Here is a 24387-nt window from a genome sequence, read left to right on the forward strand (position 1 = left end):
CAAAGAATGAGGTCCAAGATACAGTGTGAAATAATTTATAACAATGAGAAATTGAATATAATGAAAAAGAAACTCCAAAAAGAATAGAAAATGTGCTTGGCACAGATAAAACAAGGCTATCTCAAGACAGTTCAAATATATATAACTATCTCATAAGGATTTAGGATTAAATTCCTAGAAAACACTAGAAAACAAAATTTTATCAATCAGTTGTAAAGAAAATGTATGACAAGTGACAAATGAAAGCATTTAGATTAGGGCAGAAACTGGATATTCGGCAAAAATTGGGGCTATATAGATTCATCAATCTTCTGAATTTGTGCCTCATTTTGAACTAAAGGACAACTAGAGGAAACAACCATAGGCACAATAATATCAATTTCAGTAGGAACAGTCATCAGTGTCCACCCATCGAGCTCTTGGCCTCCTGTTGTCTTGGAAAGTGTTTACCAATCACTCTTGCTCACTTTTATCTAGATAAATGGAGAAGCATTCTCCAGTGCTGCTTCTCAGTGGAACTAGCTCAGCCAACCTGATCTGGAGAAAAGCTAGACTTTTTTTCTGAAATCTACCAGCCACGACATGCCAAGGTTTAGTCAATTCTCCAAGAGTATTTAGTTTGTGAGCCCACAGAATGCCACACTTATATACAAAATACAGCTTTGGCATTGATGAACATCAGAAGCCTTTAAGGGTACCTCTATAAGTCAGGTTAACCACCTTGAGATAGAGAAACAAAATTGATTTTTTTTTAAAAGGATGCCGCCCGGCACATACATGTTTTTGACTAACTCTTTCTTGGCACCAGTAGCTAAGGGTCCTTCTTGGCACTGGTAGCTCAGCTCATCATTCCTCTCCAAAAAGAGAAGAAAATAATTCTTCATCCCTGAATAGAATACTGCTAGCCAATTTACATGGAGGGCTCGGGCCCAGCGGGCACAAACATTGTTGTGGTTGCTGGCATCTGGATGAGATTCCCTTTCAGATGGCAGCTCATGAGACAGAGATGAACCTACTTTTAGCAAAATAAAAATATTCTGCATTCCCATACAGCTCAGGTCCTCACTTTTCTCTCCCTTCTGCATTTGCAGCAGATGTCAAGTACATATTTGTTGACTTTGTGGCAGCTACCTGGGCTCGTGTGAATGTGAATTAGAGTTTAAATGTATGCTTTGATTCCCAAAAAGCTATTCGGCTGCCAGCATTTCAATTTGTACTCAATACTCTGTTTGTTGCTTACATCACTACTGTTTTCTTGGTATTAATGGTTAAGCTGAGGGAGGTGCTAAGTATAATCAAATGCTACAGAGCGAAGGACTAGGATTTCAGTTCATTGTGGAAAAGTGGTCTATCCTCAATACATCTGATCCCTATGGTTGGGCTATTCGAACGGCGAATTGCCTGGTGGGAAAATGAAACTCTGTCCAAGGGGGGCAATGGTAAGTAGATTCTCAAACAAGCTTGGCATTTGAAGATCAAAGCAATGAGAAGGTTTGTTAAGGAAGAGTAGGTCAGCAAAGGAGGGTAGATGGCCCAATGTGTGTGCAATGCACAACACTTTGAACTTCACCATTCTGTTCATGGAAATCAACTACTGTTGCAACTGGTGTGATGTGGGCTTATTATGGGCTCCAGACAGTAGGTAGGTATGTTCTGTAAGTACTGCACTCTTTCTGGGCAGCAAGTCAAGCAAACAAGGATTAATGGATTGTAACCACAAGGGCTGGTCTAAGGAAGGAAACAATCTTTAAAAAGATTTAAAGTGGTGAGAAAGTTCCATTGTTTTCAAAAACAGTGACCTGGATTTGAAAAAAAAGTCAAATACCAGATGATCCTGCAAGTTCTACGCTGGTGCAACAAGGATAAAAAGATCTGTGTTGGACGGTTCACATAAGGGGTACTCAACCACCCATCTCCCCAGAGCAAGCAGTTAGCTGAGTAATTGAGATTAGGCTGTATTGAGATTTCATTGTCCTTTGCATAGGTCATGAATGAGAAACGTTTGCACATGATCGTCTTTGGTGCGATTGTAAATAGTAAAATGGCCAACGCATTGGGTTTTATCTGATCCGGTTGAAAAACAGGCCTGTAAAGCGTCAACAGCTCTATCCAAAAGTCTGAGGTGCTCATCTAAAACAGGGATCACTGGCAGGACTTGCTTGGTACTTCTCCCAGACTGAAATACTCTTCACAGGGGTCTACTAGGTTGCTGACTTTCTATATAAATGAGTAAATTACCTCCGACAGCCTTGTCTAACAACTTAGACATACAGGGGAGGCTCTCTTTAGTGACAGAAATTTAGAACATTCATTGAAAAAGCAGATGTTTTCGGTGCATGATCCAAAATATCACAATCACACTGATTGTGTGTGTTGCCTAATTCTAAACGCATAAGGGATAACACATCTGGTGCATTTCATACACCAGGAAAGGGAGTTAGGCACAATCCTATTCAGTTTATTCTTCTCTTTCCTAATTAACATTTACCCCAAAGTGACATTAGATATAAACCTGCAGTCCTGCACAGCTGAGGTACCCTTCACTAATCAAAAATCAGGGCTTGAAGAGAGGAATCACAGAGCAAGGCAGAAAAGGTTTTACGTGGAGATGAGGAGGAAGAAATATGAGAATAGAAGGAAACAACATGGAGGAAGTGCAAGAGACCTCCTTCAATGCTACGTTGTTATTCTCTGGAGTGAGGCCATTTTAAAACGAGCTTGTTCGTAGGAATCGATGTGTACCATAAAAACACAGATGACTTTGCTCCATGCCAGACCTTGAACTGTAAAACACGACAAGACTTACCATATAACAGTGATGGTTCACAAGGATCCGGATTTCAAAATGGTGGCCCTTGTGAAACGGCATCTCATGCTTTCTCTCCTCTTTTCCCCATTGGTTCCTCTCCTTGGTGTTGCAAACAACGACACCGCCTTCCGAAAAGCGCGGGTTGAAGTGGAAAGCGATGTTCTCAGATGGCGCGCAATGATCACACTGCAAGTTTACAGAAAACCTATTGGGGACAACAAAGAGGACATATCCCTAGATTACACCCAGGTAGAAACAGCCATCACTGCCCTGCATTACGCCCTAGTCGAGAGCAGACTTACTTCACGCGGAGTCGATGTGCAACCTTTAGACCATATAAGGGCCCCTCAGGAAGAATACAAACATGAATTAAGCCATTTATAACACACTTCCAGCTGGAAAAATGTGTGTGGTTAGATTTTAGTAGCCTGGCTTATGGTGCTGGTTTGTAGGTGTTATGCTTGTTTGGAAAAGTGTGTTATAGTTGTTTTGGGAACATGCGTGCTCTTAGCTGCTGATGAGTTGTGGCCCATTGATTGGAAGCCCATCTTTACAACACATCTAGTACAGTAAGGGACCACAACATTACGAACGCTACAACACATTTACCTCTACAACACAGTAAGTTCCAATAACGTAAGTTGCAATGCATTACATTTATGCAGCAATTAAGGATTTATTGGCGTGTGGGTGGATGTTGGTTGGTGGAGTTTACAGGGTTTTTTGTAGGATTCAGGAGTGGGTAGTGGTAATGGGTAGTAAGCGATGTATAAGGTTCATGGATGGGTAGTGGTATGAGTAGTAAAGGGTTTTAGTATGCAGCGATGGGTAGTGGTAAGGGATAGTAAGGAGTATATAGGGTTTAGGGAGGGGTAGTAGTAATGGGTAGAGGTGCATTTAGGGTTTAGGGGTGGTTAAGGGGGAGGGGTTAAACTACAATAAAAACTATTACTTCATTAATTCGCAGTGCTGAATTAATTTGCAGAACATTTAGCTTACCTAGACAAATACAAAGTTACACACTGCATTTTATTTTTATTTCAGTGCTAGTAGAAAAAATACTTTCACAATGATGGTACTGCTTGCAGTTCCGGTATTATTACAAACATCTACCATGCAATCCATCTAAGTGTGGGACAAAAACACCGCAAACGAGAATGTATTACACTTTTTTTTTCCTTTACATAACGTCTTTTTAAAACTGCTCTACAGTTACAATGTACTACAAAAGGAAAGGACATTTTAGAATAATTTTAATTTCCTTACAATGCACTTCCCATTTAAAAATTAGATTTATAATAATGCACATTGTTGCGTAAAACACACTTTAAATACTTGGGCGGGTGCAGAAGGCAGATTAATGCTTAGGGAAGCCCACCGGGGGAGAGGCAAACTAGATAGAGCCAAAGCGTGGGAAGGACTATTGAATGGGCTACTAGTTAGAAGGCAGTCTAGTGATAGTGGGGCGAGCACTCTGCAACCCGCAGCACCAGAACAAGGGAACGGATGAGTGGAACATTGAAGAGGGCGCCGCCAAGCACACTGACACCTGCTGAAATGGACCAATGATCCATGCGAACATACCATCACACACAGAATGGGACTGTCTATCACACGTAACTCTAGGGGGAGGGGGATGTTTTGTTTAATGGGACTGTTAATCTCAACAAGCCAGAGGATGATACCACTATTACAAATGGGTAACAATGCAAGAGGGGACATGGAGGATGAACATCGAATGGGTGTAATGTATTTGTCTTTAACCTCTTCGCCGCTAATGACAAGGGTAACTCGTCATGGACTTTCCATTGATTTCAATGGGAAACAAATGAGTAGTAAAATAATGCCTTAGCAGCCAAGTGGTTATACACCAATAAAATCTGGTAAAAAAAAAAAAACTTTAAATAGTAGCAAAATACTCAAACAAAAACACACATTTCTAAAACAATTGCCAAACATATCAGCAGTGTCAGTTAAACAAGGAATAGTAAACGTACGATGCTCAAATGTTCTAAATCATTTTTAAGAATTTGAAAGTGAATAATTAAATCATGCAATATTAAAAATACATAACAAGCGACAACTGTAGTGTGGTTCTATACTGAAATCGTGGAGCTCATGTGACATTTATAAACCATTCGACCTTTGGCCTTGTGGTTTGCCAATGTTACTAGAACCCATGGGTTTCAATTTCAATATAGGTCCGCATTAGACAGTTACCCATTATGTATTCTCTCTCTCTCTCTCTCTCTCTCTCTCTCTCTCTCTCTCTCTCTCTCTCTCTCTCTCTCTCTCTCTCTCTCTCTCTCTATCTCTCTATCTCTCTCTCTCTCTCATCTATATATATATATATCTATATATATATATATATATATATGCATATATACATATATACATGTATACACATATATCTACCTATACATATACATATCTATATGTATTTATAAGTGCTTTTAAGTTTGATTTAAGACATAGTTGTTGTGTGCCTTGTGAAAAGTGTCAGTGAAGTGAATGTTGACACAGGGTAAGTGTGTTTGTTCTAGTGGACGTGTTGTATATGTATTGCGTGGTGCTGGACAGTTTGGTAGTGACATGCAATCATTTCTGGTGGGTGTTGGCAGTGGTCAGGCCTTTGAGTGTCGAATCCCCCTCTCCCCCGAATCCATTTGTATGCTACATTGGACTCCGACTTGATCTTTGCTCTACTGAGAAGCAGGGATGGGTTTTAGGGTGGTAATTCAGAGGTGGGAGGGTGCAAGGCCAAGTAAGCAGGAGTTAAAATACTTAGGGGCATCAAGAGAGACAAAACAAGTGCTCTGTTTACCTGAGCGGAATGAGAAGCAGACTCCTTGGCCCTAAGGCCCATTCGAGTGTGGGCGGGCATATACAGGCTTGCTTTAGGAACACCCAGTGCACGCGTCAGTGTTAAATCGCAGAGGAATGGTCTGCCTCTCATGGAGGGTGGGAAACACTGAAGCATACTGGGACACCACTTTTCCATTCCTGGATTTTGCTTTTACATATCATCATTATCAGGTGTGTCGATTCAATGAACACAATTGAAAAGAACCAAGTCTACAACCCACAGATTCCACAGATATATTAAATCAAAACCAGGAACTAGAAAGTTCGGTCCCAGGGACATGGTGTCATCAGTTCACCCTAAATGTGAGCGCATTCACCAGCTATTGGCTTGAAAGTTTCTCTGCTTAAATGTGGGATACCAGGAGTTTCAGTTTTTTTACCGAGCCAAAAGAGACCTCAGTAAAATGTTTGTAGTGAGTGGTGGCAGCCAGCCAATCCAAACTATGTGCCTGTCTAAGCCAATACAACTCACAATTTAAATTTAAATTTGACACCATGAGGTAGTCTTTGAGAAGTATTGTGACGACAGACACCACACAATTTAAAAACAACTCATAGCTGCCAAGCGAAGGCACCTAATCTGACTCCTTGCGGCAGTGATTCTGTTTTTAACCATCATAATGTATTCTGCGGCTTGTAGTACCACGTTTCACACCTGAAGAGCTAAAATATGCAAAGTGTCGATAGATAAAAAGGCAGTAGTAGCCGAAAGCTTCAAACGAAAAGTGCCACTTGACATCGATGCAACGTAGCAAATACAAGCAATAAATTAACATCAACTTTACAATAAATATGCGCTCATCCCTAAATGGATTGTGGATTTAAATCGATTTTCCAATATGCAGTGGCAAGTACCTGAAATCAATTCTCCCCAGTCTCGATTCACACCTCGAGTAATCGGAAAAGCACTCCTCGGTCTCAATTCACACCTCAAGTTATCTGAAAGGCAGCTTCAGATAAACAGCATCTGAACTGTACTTCTGTGTACCAGGGGCCACTCCCACAAAGGTTGAAAAAAGCTGGGCCCTAGTGCCGCGGCCGTATGAAGTTCAGAATCGGAAATGATCTGGGCAATGAGATGAGCTCAGCATCTGTGCACGAGAGGGCGTCTTCTACTTCACACGTTAACGGCCTGCCAGCTTCCCGCCGGTGCAAAAGGCTATTCCATGCCCTAAGACAAGAAAACGGGCCAAGTGTGCGTTTGCTGGTTTAGCAAATTAAAACCAGGGAAAGTGAAAGAGCGACATGCGCACGTTAAAGGCACGCCGTGAGCATGCACATCGGCGTGGCCTGCGGCTCGTGCCCAGTGGCGGTGCGTACAACTCGGTGAAGCAGGCGCGTCTGCAGTTCAGCAGAGGGGAGCGGTTGTCGCTGTCCAAGATGACCAGCCGGCCTTTCCAGGAGTACATGCCGGCCCAGCTGAGGGCCCAGAGGAGTCACAGCACACGCATCTCGGGCATCATTGTACTGGTAACCGCGCTGCAGGGCCGGTAGGAGACAAGCCATAGAGAAGGCGGAGGCAGGGAAAGCACGCCATGCTGGTTGTTGAGGAAGACGAATACGCGTGTACTGGTAAGGTGGGGGTGTGTGTGTGTGTGTGTGTGTGGTTTTTTTGGCACGTGTGTGTTTTGGCACAGTTACTGCATGCAGCTGGCTTGGTGGACTGAAGGGGGACAGGAGATGTGCACACCGCGTGGCTGAACACGCTCGTTCACATTTCCAGTCCTGCCTGCAGTCTGCATGTGCCCATCTCCTGTCTCCCTCGAGAGCCAAGTCAGGAACAATAGGTCTCACTGGCGACAGCGCTTTGCGCTGCATCGCTAGGTGCGAGACCTAAAAATCACAAGGTGTTGCTCATGTTTCTCTGTCCAGAGAGTCTAATCTACATTCTGCACAACAGAAGACACGTGCTGTAAACTTAGCTCCACCTGAAGTTCCTTTTCCTCCAAAAGTGGATGTGCTTCGAAACACACCTAAAACTTATGTTAGGAGCTACATAAAATAACTTTATGCCAAGGTAGTGATAACATACAATATATAAGTACAGTGGCAATGGAAGAATGTAGCTAATTAAACACAGTAACCTAGTAATGATTATAATAAAAGATTACTTCGAAATCTTTCAGAGTTTAGGAAAGTAGCTGTGGGCATGAATCACCAAACACCTTCTGCAGGTACCTGAAACTTAAGTAACTACGTAGAATTACTCTAGTTTGGTGCCTATTCTGTTCTAGGTCAATCTGCGCCTTCCAAGTTTCAATATGTTCGACGCAAATACTGACTCAGAAATATTTCAATATCATCCACATAGAAGTGGAGGATGACAGCTTGGTGAATTCAATTCTATTAGTATACTTAACATAACACATTACATTTATGCATATAAAAGGTGATTTACTGTGTCAAATTGGAATCAAAAAATCAACAGCAGCAATGATAGACTAATGTTATCCTCTGGAAGACTGGGCGCAGATGGGCGCAGATACTTATTAGCCAATCAAAACAGTCCTGGACCAAAGCAAATGGCATTAACTTGATCTTGTAATTTGTAAGAACTTAAGGTAAAGCATCTAGATGTTATGATATCATCAGAAGGCCTCACATAATTTGCAACTAGAAGGCCACTTGACAATGTTTTTTAAAAGTTTTACATTAGGATCTGCATTGGTCCGTATATAAAAATGCATGTAAGTCTCAGTGACTATCTGAAAAACAGGAATCAGATGTTTTATTTATAAACAGTGTGAACAGTCTGCATAAAAACGCTTTGCTATAGTCAGTCATAGCCAACTTTTAAAGTGGAGTTTGGCATGTAGGGCACACATGTTGGATTCCTTAATCCCTAAGAAGTACATGTATGGTCAATATTCCTGGATTTGAGTTCAAACATGACCTAAAGTGGCAGCCTGAGCTCAGTCTAATATTCCAACATCGGTTTAAGGTTTAAGGTTTATTTATTGTACAACATCGAGTTATGTCTGCAAGCCCCTGATGAACAATACTGACTATTCAGAACTCCAGCTGTGTCACTCTAATGACAGTCTTAAGGATTCTATAGAACCATAGAAGGAGGTCTATGGCCTGGGCGTAGTTCGCAGAGTTTTGTTACGTGAAACTCCACGAAGTTACAAAAAACACTCCGGAATGCAGTTCAAACTGCAGTTTGTGCTGGTATTTCTGCCCTCGCAGCAGCTCGCGCTCGCGATTGCGAGCGGGGGAAAAACTCTGCTGCACATCGCGAAGCGGAGTTTTCTGCACTCCACGAACTCCTCGGAGTGCAGAAAACTCTGCAAACTCCGCGGACGGAGCGAAGTTCGCCGTCCAGGCCTAGGTCTAATGTGAATATTAAAAATGGCATATAGAAGAAGCTGTGGTCACACAAAAGGGGCATGAGGCTGATTCTTAGCCGCATGGACCGAGATGTATCCATTGCCTCTGGCTATCTCTGAAAGACTACACATGTTGTAAGATGATGAGCCGAACATTCAGCTCAAATAAAATTGACCTAGTACTGAATGTTTCCAGTAAGATAATGGAAAGGAACATCACAAGAGGTCTCAATCTGCGTTTTCTAGTGCATTATTCCTCTGGGAACGAGAGCCATTTAAATATTATATTGTTTTTTTAGGGGGGGTATTTGATTGTAGGGGGCTGGACAATTTTCGACATGTTACTGAAGTTAGATGGCCACGATTTCTTCCAATATATTGGAAGTAAGTGAAATATTTGCTATATAAGGTAGTGTGCTTCAAGGAAGGTTGTGTCACGGTCTGGCTTTTTAGGAGGAGGACAAGGGCAGTTTCAATGGACATTGGAGCAGAATCTAAGAAGGGACTGAGAAAGTCATCTGAGGGAATGACTTTAGTACAGGCACATAGTCAGCCGGTTAAGAGAGTCTGCAAAATGGATTCCAGAGAGTTGGCTGTGACCTGTACTGGGTGTAAATGATTGGAATGGAAGTCTAGGTTGACTATTATTTTCGGTTAACATTGTAAAATACCCCCTTAACCCATTATTTTGCAGTAATGTGTATCTAGAATACACAATACAGACATAACACGTCCACTTTCAGGACAAGTCCTGTACGTTATGTCCTATTGGTCATCTCTGAATGAGTGACCTACCTCCATACTATGTTATCTGTGTCCAGAGGCATAACATAGGTCAATAGGCACTGACTCGCATCGTAATATCTGTGATGCGGCCAACCAAAGTGAAATCCTAGAGACCGCTCAGTTTATACTACATAGCTGTTTGTGCCAGTCTAGTGTCCAATCCCAGGGGTCACGCAATCACACAGGGAACCCTCTTGTATACATTTGTGTATTTTAAGGACTCCAGAGCCTTTCAGTTCCTAAAGTGTAGCTGTAGCTCTTCTGTCTGTCAATCACTCAGATATCACTATCACTAGCAGGCAGTAAAGTGATGCAACCTTGAGTTGCTAGGGCTGATGTATTGCTTAAGGGACTAAGGTTCCTTGTAAAAGTTACAGTTTGACCAGGTGCAGTCAATAGAAAACTACAGCGTCTTAGAGAGAGGAATGTGCCCTTTTGCAAGAATGTGCCAAGGTATTAAAGTCGGAGTACACTGTTCCTCACACAGCCTGCCAGTGATTCCAAGCTTATGTTACAGTCTGTCCCTCCATCTTCCCCTGCCTGTGTGTCCGCATGCCACAAACTCTTCACGTACTATTTCCATGTACCCCAAGTTTCTCATACAGTTTATGTGTCCAAAACTCCTCAGAAAGTCTGTGGTGTTTACCAAGCTATTCACATAGTCTGTGTATGCACCTCTAACTCTTTACAGTCAGTGGTGTGCCCAAGCTCACAAAGTAAAAGGTGTTACTCAGGCTCATCCTAAGCTTATGACACGGGTTGTGTATCTCAAGTTCCTCACTCATTCTGTCATTTTGCCCCAAGTTTCTCACACAGTCTGTGGTGTTTCCCAAGATTATCACACCATCAGCTAGTTCAATTGCTTGCTAAAGTCTGGAGTTAGAAACTATTAGCATCTTCATGACAAAGTGCTAAGTTCTCTTGGAGTGCAACATTGCAAAGTGCCATTCCTTTCAGAAAGTAGTATGTGCTCTCTTTTGTAGTGGAGGAGTGTGGCTCACTGGTTAGAGGCGGCAGACCCTGAAGCAGAGATCAGGGCCGGGACCAGGGTTCAATTCCCGACGCGGCAGGGTCTAGGATCAATGTCCACAGACTCGATAATTCTCGCTTCGGCGCCTTCTCTAATCATGGGCCCCACGCTGCAACTCTGGGCAATAGCTTGCTTAATCTCCACAACGGCCCCACCAGCGCTGGGATGCCTGGCTCCGCCCCTCACAGGGAGAGCCAGGAAGGGTTCCACAGCCTAAGCGCTGAGATACCCTCATGGGTGATTCAGCGCTATATAAATCAATAACTATAACTAACTATAACTATTACATCTAAAGGAAATCCCTGCTCCCTTCCCTTCGCCCCATGGCAAGTTCCTGGCCACCGTATTTTCCATAGGTTTGTCTCTTGCTTTTACTGCTGTGCAGAAGGAAAGTGGTGGACCAGCCTCAGCTGAAGGCACTGGATGATCTATGTGATATTAGGTTCTCACCAACCGTGATGGGCAATATGATAGGAAGGAGGGCACATGGGAGGTGGTCGAGACCTTAATGATAACCTAGTGGATCAAAAAGGCCTTTGACAGAGTCAGCCAAGTGTCAAGTCACTGGTGTGGCCTCAATCTTATTGATATTTGAGAGGCACGGGTCTGCTGTTAGGTCTACCCTTTTCTTTTGCACCCCTCGACTTCTGGTTTCACTGTATGTGACTGACACGCACTTCAGTGTATGGCTGGTTGCACACAATGAGTATATACTCTCATGCCGTTTTTGCCACTGACAAACTGCTCTTGCCCTCAGCGTCAATTGCACTCTATCACCATGTAGAATACTCACGTGTCACCATGATGACTGACAGTACCACTGATCACCAACACGGTCCCATCGCTGAGGCTGCCGGAGATACCTTGGGTGAAGGGCACCGACTGCAAACCAAAGGAGAGACTTAATGAGTTAGCAAAAAAAATCAGGCTATTCTGTTGAATTTTGTTCATTTTGTACCATGATACGCTACAGTACTCAATCATATGGTGTATCCTTCCATACTTCCAAACAAAAATCTAATGGTGTCCCGCGAGTTCTCAATGTTGTTTTTCAATGTATACCTAAAAGACTATGCGCCCGAAAATGCAAACAGAAGTCACCACTAGGGAGCTACTTACTCCTGAAATGGGACAGCCTGAGATCGCTGGAGTATGCCACTACTAGTACAATCATTTCAGCGCTACCACCACAAGTCAGTCCATAGTTACTCATAACTTACCATCGAGCAGTGACTGTTTCCCATGCTGGGGGCTCAGTAATGCTGTAACAAACTGCTCAGGCCCTGGGTTATCTGTAGTCAATAAGGATTCAGCGTTGACCAACAGCCCAGCTCTAGATGGTTGTGGTACCCTGATTTGTATATTCAGTGTAGTCCCCTTGGTGTCTTTTTTTGCTCTTTACTGTGAGAAAGGAAAGAGAAGAAAGACTGTGGCTGCTACAGCAAATTCAAGGACCTAATATGTCCTACCTGACTCCCTTGAACCACCCTTCTGTCCCATAATTTTATTGAGCCTAGATGGTGTGTAATATAAACCATACATACAAAGGTATTGTATTCTCTTCTCAAAAGCTCACGCCTGGCACTATTATACCCTTAGAGCCCGACATAGAGGGCTCTACCGGCCATTAAAGACCCGCTCAGTGCTAAAGCCCCGAGCCGAAGGTGAGGCCTTTAAGAAGGGAGCAGGCATTTAAGGGCTGGTAGAGCCTGCTAAGGAGGGCTTTAAGGCTATTAGAACATTCCGCCTCTCTGTTCTGTGAACAAAGGCCTCACATAGCTTGAGGAGATTGAAATCCCCTTGGGCTCCGTGAGGCCTTTGTTTACAGAGACAGCTGTGAACAAACATTTGAATGCCGATGCTCCGGGCTTCTCCCGGCCATTAGAAGCCTGGAGCGCTCCATTGGCATCAATGGAGTGCTCAACATTCCAATGTTCTAATACATTTCGGCACGATGAATACTAACGCTGCATAGCCTGGGATCTCCCTCATACCTGTGTAATCCATCCACTAGGCCCTCCCTGCCCCCTTATAGCACTCTGCCAGGTTTCTGCTTTCTTCCTTTATAACAGTTTCTCTGTTGTTCTCTTCCTTTTTCCATCTTTCTCTTCCTCCTTCTTTCCCCTTTGTGTATTTTTCCCTCTTTTGCGCTTGGTAAATGTCAGAAGAGGAAAAATAAGTGTCGGTCTAAATAAATTATGCTGGTGTTCTCCACCGGCAACCACCGGCTCAAATTGATCACTGAATCTAAGATTTGAGCTAAATGTAAGGCAATGCACAACTTTATTTATTTATTCCCAAATTTCTGGGGTCAGTGATGTTCCTACATCCTGCAACCACTGTCCACAAAGCTTGGCATAATCTAGGATCTTGACTACCATCAATCTTAGATATTGATACACCCATCTGCTGGATGACGGGAGAAATAAAGCATCAAGCAAGCTGGTGATAACCTACGGCTGGCAATTAAAATAACTCAATCTGCACATATTTAAAAACCTCTCCCCCCTCTTGATATGCTCCTAACACATTTGATTGAGAAGAATACTCATGAAATATTTCTCTTTCACATTTAAGAATACCAATTTTCGTATGTTTTGTAAAATTAATGCAGGCTAAAAAAGATAACTCAACGTAGGGTACAGCCTTCCCTCAAATGCTTCGGGTAGCATTCAGCTCTGTTCTAACCACTCTGGGGAATTTCTTTACCCACACGAATTAAGTTATCGCTTTATTTAAATTAAAAAAAAAACACTTTTCTGGTTAATATGGAAGACACTGAAATAAAGAAGCATGGCAAAACCAAAGGTGTTAGCCATACTGCACCGCATCCATGTGGGTTAAACTGCATCATAATTCCATATTCCACTATACTAACTCACTACTAATCCTTTATGGGTTCCAGAGTAGTGTGCTACTCGCCAATAAAGCGTTTCAACACTTTATCAGGGTTACAGGCGCTAAATAAATGCAAACCTTTTTTCCCTTTTCTACCCCTCCCCAACTCTTCTCAATCCAAATAATTTACTAACATATCCACCACTGAAATTAATGTCATGTTTTCACCACACTAATTGAACACTAATCCTTATGGGACCCGGAGTAGCATGCTACTTGCCGAAAAAAGTGCTTCGACGCCTCATCAGGGGTAGTAACCGCTATAAAAAGCAATTACAATACAATACAATATTGAAGGTGTGTGCACCACGCATGCGCACTCTACAAACTTTCGCATCTGCTTTTCTTTCTTTTCAGTTAACGATCATCGAAGCTGGAAGTAATAAAATTAATAGTGTTGCATAACGTCTAGATCGGAGCAATATGTCGTTTTAGCTCTATTCTTAAGTATTACATGTATTTAAACATCACTACCGCTCTTCTAGTCTTTTATAGTTTTATTAATTCTGTCCTCGAATTTTTTGAAAATTCAGCTCTAACTTCAAATGTTTTAGATATCCTTTCAGATTCAAGAAGCATCATCCGCATATAATAACATTTTGATCACTGGTATTATCTGTGTATTGGCTATCATAATCTCCGCACTGCTAATAACACGAGACAGTGTTTAAAAATAATAATAATAAATCTACGGGAAAAAGGGCGCCCCTGTTGAGTTCCCCTACTAATATTTACGGCGCCTTCAGATGTTTCCTTCAGAACTAATTCTGCGTCACCTTTTGATTTAGGGGTCTTAACCCTTCTATGAAACGGGATGGAACTTTAGGCGTCCAGTGAGTACAGCGTTCTCAAGAGTCAAAGGCTGACGTTTCACGCGTCCACCAACGCCGGTGTGTTCCCATCAGTATCCCTTGACGCTGAGAGAGTCGGGAACCCCTGGAAATTGTAAGGACGGTCCCTCTTTTTCTGCAGTGGGAATTAAACAGACCCGAAGGTCCTGGCGGGCTTTATGTGAGCACCAGTAATGTTACACAGGACACATTCATTGTTGGTAGGCATGGGGAATGTACGTGATTCGCCCCAAATCACAGGATGCTGATGCTGAACCGACGCCGAAGATGGAACCTGAATCCCTAGCTCCAAAGTCGGCAGCTCTGGCCGTTAGGCCACACCCTCTAGAGAATAGTAGAGAAAATACAGCCGGGTGCTTTTTACAGCACATGGTTTCACAATTTGCAGGGCAAGGGGGGTGGGGGGCTATACTAGCTGGGCCTGGTAAACCTTTAATACCGTCAATCTTTCGTTCAACAATGACACAACTATCGGTTTAACTGTATATAGAATGGAGGCGTGGTGCCCATCATCCTTCTGATGTCGGTAAAACGAGTGCCGCATCGAGCTGGCACAACTGCTGGGCAACATCTGTTGTCTGTGTACGACTTCCATCTAACTGACTACCTTCCTCTCGGCTGTCCTTGTTAAGTTGAACTACAACTGAACTTTACAGCGATGTGCAATAAAATATACAGGTTGCAAAAGCCTACACCATGGTAACGGATTGTCCCACCCCCAGGGGAAGTCAATGGACTTCCAGCAGAAACCCAGGATCTCAAAATCCGAACAGTTTGTTTTACTTCCTCCTGACCTGTGTCTGTCGCAATAAAGACACGTCTCACAGAGCCTGCCTTTTAAACCGTTTGTTTAAAGCTTTCCAAATGGCACAGCCCTCCTTGTAGCCGGCAGTGGTACAGTCTGAATTAATAGGGGAAAAACATTGTTTGGTACACAGTAGAAAGGCATTTTATTCACAAAGTCAAACTGAAAGTGGATATGACTACCTTTCAGCCCACATGTTTCTCACCGAGTCCCTAATGTTGGGGCTGGATTTGGGCATGTTTTTCTACGGTACCCTCAGCAGCACTTTGGTCAAAGCAAAATTACCACTTAATTAATATATTCCAGTATTGGAATAAGAATGGTAAATAAGCTCCATTGTCATTTTAGAGAAAGTTGCACTTTCCCCAAATATTCCAGGACTCAGAAATATTAAGACTAAATTATCCAGCAGGGTTGACTAAATCATGTGACCAGAAAAAGCAAATTATGCAGCGTAATGCGGCACATGCATTAACAGTCTTGTTGCGTTATTACGTCTTTACATGTATTAACACTATCTGGGCAAAGGTTCCGCCTCATTAGGAAAAAGTCTAGCACTGAAATACAGCAACAGGCATTTGAAAGGTAACCAATGGACTTTCCCATAGGAACTTACACTGCACAGCAACACATAACCGCATTTTTTGTATTTTTAAGTGGTCTGATTATGCAGCAGATGATGGATTATGTGTAAAATGCGGCATATCCATAAATATGCGGAAAAAGCAGTAGGCGTTGAATCGCATAATTCCATCAGTCCTGCCTGTGACTCAGTGGGGAGAGGATCTGGCCTAAAGGCTCGGGCTGTCAACCTCTAATCTCGGCAATGACGCTCAACATCCAGTGATTCTGGGCAAATCACCTAATCTCCACATACCTTACAAAAATGAATTTGTCCTTGTGTAACGCACATGTAAAGCGCTCTGATACCTTCGAGTCAAGCTAAATAAAACTTCCAAAAATAAAAAAAATCCCACAATTACAAGACGTTTCAAAGACGGGGCTTTCCTTTTGCAAATAATTGGTCGAGGTGTGAAAACGCAATTAACTTCAAACGTTTCCCTCTTCCTCGCCCCCTTACTCCCCCGCACTTCAGCACTTTAAGACAACTTTATAATAATAAACCGCACTGCATAAATATTAAACATAACTGTACAAGCCCTAGAATGCAGCGATGAGGTGAATTAAGGCCTGGCGACTGGAACTCGTGTCCTCGAGACACGGGCTGTCAGGTAAGTTTAAGAAAGAAGCAACAGTGCATCATTGTTCAATCCTCACAGCTCCCATTTCCAGGTGATGGTCCCTCCCGAGCGACCCGGAAGTCGCCTGGCACTCACCGGTCTGTAGAACTGGTTGTGGGGATGGCCGACCTGCATCTTGGCTTCCTGGATGCTCCGTGGGTGCTGAGGATGTGGTGCCCGGAGCAGCGCCGCTTCCCTTTTGTACACAGCGCTGTCTGTCACTTCTGCTATTTCCCGCTCCTCCCTTTTCCGCTCCACCTCTAAGGAGAGTCCGAGCGTGAAGAGGTGAAAGGGAAGAGCGGGCAAGGGCCTGGCAGGAGAGGCTGATCTCACCCCGTGCTGAAACAGCACCACGTGGGTGGCGGGGCTCGCGCTCGCAGGTCACTGCGGGGGCACTCAGCTTTGGGTCACGACACCAAATGACAGCAAGGTCACGAGCACATGTTGTCACACACAATTACTGGAAAGTTCCCAAGAACGAGCCAGGAAACTGGGTTTGATTACAAAACAGCCCACTTTATGCATTTCATTAGTCTGTCTGGCTAATGCGCCTGCTGCCTTGCTATGCACTCACGCTGAAGCTCACATGATCCAATCTCGATTTGAGGACTCCACATTTCATCACTCCGAGGGTAATCGATTACCAAGTCTTTTGCGCAATAGTTTTACCTCAGGGAGCTTTACACATCGGTAAACATTTTATTAGTGTACCGACAGTACAAACGATTATACTTTGCAATTGGAAGTCTGTACAGTTAATAAACAGGAAATCCTCCTCAGTGACACTTGAATAGCATTTTTCTTAGCCCTGTTTCTTCAGCTTGGGGATATGTTTTCGATTAAAGCAGGATCAAACGGTGGGTTTGAGTATTTTTTATTTGAAAAAAGATTTTTATAGCGCTGGTTAGACCCAGAGATATCAGAGCGCTTTACATGAGGAGGTACAAATGCTTCAAAACATAGTTATACAGTTACAACAGTTACTGGAATACATGAGTTACAAAGGCATGGCTTATGTATGGGGAAGAAAAAGCAGGCAGGGGGAGAGAGAGAAGGAATAGAAGAGGAAGATAAAGAGTGAGGGAGGAAAGAGGTGAGGGGGAGAAGGGAACACAGGGCAATGAGAAAAGAAACAGTGTCTGACCATCGGATGGTAGGTGACGGCAAGGGGGGAACCAGAGCCAAACTCCTCAATAGCTGCGTAGGGCAACTCCATCGGTCATCGGCCAAAGGATGTTCGGTCGCCGAAGTACATGAGGGGGTTAAAGTATCAGCCTAGGGGAGATCACCAAAAGGTTTCAAAGAGAGCGCCTTTAACGGTGTACGGCGCTGAGTTTCCAGCGATAATGGGAACATTCCCGAACCTCTGCTATGTGTGGAACCCTTAACACTGTGGACTCTCTCAGAGGGGTATCTGAGACTCCAGGGCATAAATGCGGGATCCCTCCCCAAAAAGGGGAGAAGGAGTGCTTTGGCAAGGAGCACATTAAAGGAGGTCATTTAAGGCCCTTTTACGCTGCGTGTGAATCCTTTAACACAGTGGACTCTCTCAGAGGGGAATCTGAGACTCCGGGGCAAAAATGCTGGATCCCTCCCCAAAAAGGGGAGAAGGAGTGCTTTGGCAAGGGGCACATTAAAGGAGGCCTTTTAAGGTAAGGTTCTTTTACGCTGTGTGTGAATCCCTTAACACAGTGGAGTCTCTCAGAGGGGAATCTGAGACTCCGGGGCAAAAATGCTGGATCCCTCCCCAACAAGGGGATAGGGAGTGCTTTGGCAAGGGGCATAATCAAGGAGGCCGTTAAGGGAAAGTTGAGTGGTAGGGGCGGACCTATACAGCAGAATGGGGGAAAAGAGAGTAGGTACGCTGGTACAGACGCCTACTGCCCTAGAGTAGGAAAAAGCCAAGAAAATAATGTGAGTAGTCGGCAAAGAGAACGTAGCTAATCAAAATCAGTATCCAAATGGTCAAAAAAGGGAGGGCCAGCTGTAAAAAGCGAATTAAAGGGTAAAGATAGCGTAGGCAGAGTATGGAGATCGCAGGAACATTGGGATCAAATGATTGTGGAGGAAAAGGGAAGAAGTGGCCTGGGAGGAGAGTTCAGCCGCCATTTTAAGGTCAAGCCGGTACTGACAGTATCACATTTTAAGGTCAGGCCAATACAGGGACAGTCACCGGGGGTGCTGGAACAATATAGAGTTACTACATTACATCAGGTTCAAAAACAAAGACAAGGCAAAACTAAACATGGAAACAGTCCTCCGTAGCATAGAGGGAAGTGGGCGAGGTGAATAGGCGGCAGCATAAGGGGTAAAGAGGGAAGGGGGAAGGACAAGTAATGGGGGAAAGGGGAACAGATCAGCACAGAAACGTGACCAGCAGAGGATCAATAGTCATCGTATCCCAAGAAATAGGTGAGAGGGATGAAAGAGAGAGAGAGGGGTGTAGGGAGTTGGGGCCATTGGTCTCAACAACCAGTAAACGGAGACAGTAGAAGTTGAAAGCAGAGTAGAAGACCTCGGGGGGGGGGGTAAAAGGAAAGGGTCACCCCAAGCGCCTTGAGACCCTCTGGGTGAGTAGTGCGCTATACAAATTCCAGAACTTGAACTTGAACTAGTTGTGGTGGAGCAGTACAACGGAGGAGACAGAATTTGAGGTCATCCAGATGGGATTCAGAGGAAAGGAGGAACGGACAAAGGAAGCCAAAATGACGGGTCCGGGTCCTGGGCACTGAAAAAAAAAAGTAAACCAAAATGGTGGGGTGCATACAAACATTCCAAGTCCTAAGACCAGAATAATTGGATCCGCGGGAAGTCCAGGTAGGGGGAAGCAGTCAGGGTGTCAAGGGTGGAGGCGGGCTGGAGATCATGGAAACAAAAGGAAAGGCCAGCCACGATCGTAGGTGCAGGGCCGAGGGGTCAGCAGTGACACCGATTGGTTCTCTTCCTCGATTAGAGGAACTTGGTCGGACCAGGGTCCGAGGTCGCCATGTGAAGGCCACAAACCCGGGATCGGTTGTAGTGTGGAGCAGATCATTGGTTTTGAAGTAAGGCAGCAAAAAGGCTGATAGGTAGTTAGAGCTGACGGCCGAGCTTCTGCCGGAAAGCATGGCAGCAAAGCAATCCTGCAAAATGGCATTGCAATACAAAATGGTGCAGCAGTTCAAATTCCAACCGATGCCACTATATTGGTTCCAGGGGAATGCTCCGGCTGAGCGACAAGGGCATCCAGACTCACGCTCCGAGGTGAGTCCGCGATGGGCAGCTGATCTCCAGACCGGAAAGGCAGTGTTATGGTGTTGTGACTCAGAGTGGTACCTTCAATAAAACTGCAACCAACCTTGCAATGGTGGTTGCGGGGGCAGGCTCCGGCCGAATGGAGAATCTGGGATACCCGGGTCAATCCGAGCTGGCAATCACTGCCGGACAGCTGAGTTCCAATCCAGACCAAAGAGCAGTGAGCGGGTTGCCCAACGGTGCCGGAGACCGGACAGTAATTTGCAGCCCCTCCGCAGGAGAGAGGGGGGCACCGCAAAGCTCCGGACACTCGAGGAGAGTCATAGATCAGGTGCTGGTTGCAGGGCTCTGTCCAGGTCCTCGGGATAAGGGACGATAGCAGCAGGGGACTCGTCGCTACAACTCGCCACTGGGCAGGCAGCCCCGTCGCTACAACTCACCACTGGGCAGGCAGCCACTGAGCTCCTCAGGTCAGCAGGCGAGTTCCTGAATAAATCTTATTTTATTATTGTATTAGTTGATGATTTCATTGATTGAGCGTGAACTCGGGTTACCTCTCGCTGAATAAAGCAGACTGTTTAACAGGAATTCTAGAACCCTTCTGGAAGGTAAGGTATGAGGTGGCTGGTAAAGTGCTGAGGGAAAGCTGTTCCAGATGACTGGCTCTTTTTAGGTCTCGCCTAGAGCAACGCGCGTAAGCGCTTTTCTAGGAGAGGGCTCTTGGAATCACTTCAAACTTCCAAGAGCCTTCTCCATGTGGATGTGCCTCCTTCCCGACATCCCATTGGCCTTTGCATGTGGCTATCAATAATTGAAAGCACGCAAATGGCCAAAGACAGGTGCTTGTCCCGCCTCTCTTCAAAACATTGCACTCCCATGGTCTGGGGGTCTCGGGAGCGCGCAGGCTGCCATCTGTTCTAGATCAGGGTTCTATGGCAGCTGCATTCCTTACAGCGGGCGCACACGCACCAGTCCCGGGCTTGTTTCTATCGTTCCCGGCCTCGGTCCAGACTGGCTCAGCCTGCCCTGGCTTTCTTTCTGCTCGACTTTCTGATCCTTTCGATAGGCAGTCCACTGTCCCTACCTCTCATGTGATGGCTCCGTCAAAAGGCTGCCTACTAAAACCCATTTTCTCCTTTCTGGCGGGGATAACTAATCTGTTCCATGGAGGAGGCTATGTGCATTTCTTGAGCATGGTACACAAGGTGGAAAATAAGGGGGATCATTCACCAGAGGCTTTCGATTTCACTCAGTTTCCTGTGCCAGAGATTTGCGGACCGGGGCAAGGAGGTGTGGCAAATTATCACCATTATGGGCTCTCCTCGGCTACACTGGACGCAGTGTGAGGCGGCTTCATGACACCATTCAGAAAGGAGAAATGCCACCGATAGTGCAATCAGCCCCCTTCACAGGTCTACAAGCAAGGCACAATAAAGGCTGTCATGTGGCAGAAGCTGGAAAATATTATTGGTAGGGTCGGGAGTTACAATGTTTGCATCGGGTTTCATTTACATTTTTTTATTGCGTGCCAGAGTTCCCGTACTTTATGGCATTACATTCTATAAAAAACTCTGCTTAGCATTAACCCCTCCAATCAGTTTAGCGTCCCTCTGCCATCAGTTATCTTCAAAGAAATCAAGGAGGCCCTCATCCCCCTATGGACTAAAATTGTTAACGCGTCTTTAACTCAAGGTAAGATCCATGAATGCCTAAAAGTTGCCCAGGTCTCACCTATTCTAAAACAACCTGGTGCAGACAGATCTGATCTCAGCAACTTTCATCCAATCTCCAACATCCCTACTCTGGCTAAGCTATTACAGAAATGCATCCAATCACAACTGTGCTTGCACACCGAGACCTTCAATCTCCTGGATCAATATCAATCTGACTTCAGGAGTGGTCACATTACTGAATCTGCACTTCTCCACATCATTGATGATATCTAAATCATGCTAGATCATAATGAATCCTGCCTCCTAATCCTCCTTGATATCTCTTCTGCATTTGACACTGTTAATCACAATAAACTTCTAGCTATTCTGAAACATAGGATGGGCCTCTCCTGCTTCGTACTGCAATGGTTCTCTTCCTTTCTTCACAATAGATCCCAAAGAGTTAAGTTTACCCACACCTTATCCCACCCGTCTGCAGTTTCCATGGCGGTCCCGCAAGGTTCGTCCCTTTCTCCTATACTCTTTAATCTTTTCCTCGAACCACTAGCGAATCTTCTATCTTCCTAGAACATGCTCTTCCACATGTATGCAGACGACACGCAACTCTTCCTGAAAATCAATTCATCTGAAGACCTCTTCTCACTCAACTCATCATTGACGATTTTCCAAAACTAGCTAACTGAAAACCATCTTCTGCTGAACATCTCCAAAACTAAATTCCTTCTTATCTCCCCCCCTAAGCACACCCTCAAGATTGACACCTGGATGGAACACCTCACCACCTTCAACTGCTCCACAGTTATCATCGACTCAGCAAAATCTCTTGGAATCACCCTGGACTCACACTTGAACATGAAGAAAAATATTAGTACAATGTGTAAGGGTGCAAGTCACCAAATACTAAAACCATTCCTCCCTCAAGAAGACTTAAAGCAGGTGGTACAAGCACTTTTCCTACCTAGGCTAGACTATGGAAGTACAATGCTCAGTGGCCTCCCCAAATATTCCTTAGCCCCACTTAGGGCCTCCCTGAATGCCCCGGCCAGACTGATTACCGACACTAAAAGAAATGAGATCTCTAAAGTGTCTACCCTATGAAGCTAGAATACAATTAAGGATTGCCGTTCTGACACACACAGGCCCTTCACCACAAATCACCCGGATATCTGGCACAAAAACGTGAACTTTCAGGGGGTGGAAGACCTTCCAGAAGTGCTACCTCATTGGTACTCAAACCACAGACATTTCGTAAAAAGAAAATGAGGCGCAGAGCGTTCTTGGGCGTAGCACCCAAGATCTGGAACTCTCTCCCACCGGAAATTCGCAGAATCCCCTACACGGTGGCATTTAAACAGGAAGCTAAAACCAATCCTAATGAACAAGTTCCTGCATTAATTTGTCCATGGTTCGTCTGTTTTCGAAGTGTCCATTTTTAAATAATAAAAAAAAATATTATCAATTATAAATGTCTTTGATTCATTGCCTTACCTATTATGTAACATTGTGCCTTACAGTTTTGTATTAATTTATTTATTTTTGCTCACATTTATGTACAATCGCACTAGCTTAACATCTCCCTTACCTCAACGTTCCCCTACTTTGTTTCCCCTTCCCATTAATGTGAAGCGCTCTGATACCCTTCAGGGTCTTGTTCGCGCTATAAAAAACTTAAAAAAATAAATAAATAAAAATAAATATTGTACATTACTCTCTTGCGTATGTTAGATTTGTATTTCTACTGCAGCTGTGCCCCCGATATAATTTCTCCTACAATGCAGTTACCATTCAGCACTATATGCTGTGCTATGGTGGCATTCAGACTCGATCAACAGAGATGCAGAGAACATGATTACTTCCCAGTCTTGCTCCCTTCTGCCGGACTCCACTTTCTGGGTCTGTCGCCAAGAACAGAGGTCTCTTGACTGTGGTTATCTAAGTACATATTGCTCATCGACATTCACAAGTTCAACTTCAACTGGATTGAGCCAATAAATATTTTGTACACAGCATGCTTAATAATCCGCTTTAACGTGAAAGAAGTTATAGGTTTCCATTTTATATATTGGGTTAAATCAAACTAAAAGTGCATTCCCATTGCATTAATTGAAGCACTTTAACGCAAATCACATTTATTCTTCTTGTTTATGTAGGGAACAACACATATAGTTCTATGTAAGCAACAAGGAGATTTTTCCAATTTAACCAGGGAAAAGGGGCGCACACCAGTGTATCCGCACGGTAGAGAGCACAGTAAAGTGGTAGGTACAGGCAAAAGGGCGGGCGGTAATCTCACAAAACCGTCCAAAGATGGACCAGGAGGATCCACACAAGTAACAATAACACAACAATGCCCCTGCGCTATACATGTATATGAAACATTTCAGAAATGATATATATAGTAAATGAGCATCAGTTAGTATACATCCACACGTTTGGAGTTACTTTTTGAGAATCAATAAGTCCAGGTTCAGGTACAAGAGTTCCGAAAAAAGAAAGAGAAATGTTCTGTCCTTGGTGTTAAATCATTGGTTTATTGTTCCTTTGTTAATGCCAACACGTGTTTCATCGCAGGGAACATACTGCGAATCTTCAGGGCTGGACGAAAGACATAAAAAGGTGCATTTGCAAGAGGTTCTTATTGTAACTGTCGAAGGTTGGTGACTTAGCCAAAGTGGAAAAGTGGACATGCTTATGGTGACTAAGTGTAATCGTGACATGTTCAATATCAGAGTGAATTTTGTGAGTAATAAAGTGTGCGTGTGGTTAAGTGACTCTATAGTGACATGTCTTTAATATCTTTTAATGCTTTTTGGTGCAATTGTCTGACTGAACACTGGATTGTGGATATTGAGTAGGTGAAGTAAAG

At 44.1% G+C, this 24387-nt stretch overlaps 1 protein-coding gene across 2 annotated transcripts in view; it reads right to left on the bottom strand.

Moving 5' to 3' along the window:
• LOC147729905 (galectin-9-like) overlaps window positions 1–17031 on the bottom strand; it is a 39092-nt gene extending 22061 nt beyond the window's left edge. Inside the window, exons 1-4 of one of the 2 annotated variants that reach the window (XM_086954817.1) lie at window positions 16711–16898; window positions 12040–12220; window positions 11613–11701; window positions 2807–3014 (exon numbers count right to left, since the gene is read on the bottom strand). In XM_086954817.1, the coding sequence (XP_086810943.1) occupies window positions 2807–3014; window positions 11613–11701; window positions 12040–12063 (321 nt within the window). In that variant the 5' untranslated portion in view covers window positions 12064–12220; window positions 16711–16898. Of the gene's footprint in view, window positions 1–2806; window positions 3015–11612; window positions 11702–12039; window positions 12221–16710 lie in introns of both variants that reach the window. The other variant, XM_086954816.1, reaches the window with a different exon arrangement.
• Between the last annotated feature and the right edge of the window lie 7356 nt (window positions 17032–24387).

This window comes from Lissotriton vulgaris, chromosome 2_1 (genome assembly GCF_964263255.1).
Source record: "Lissotriton vulgaris chromosome 2_1, aLisVul1.2, whole genome shotgun sequence".
Classification (NCBI taxonomy): Eukaryota; Metazoa; Chordata; class Amphibia; order Caudata; family Salamandridae; genus Lissotriton; species Lissotriton vulgaris.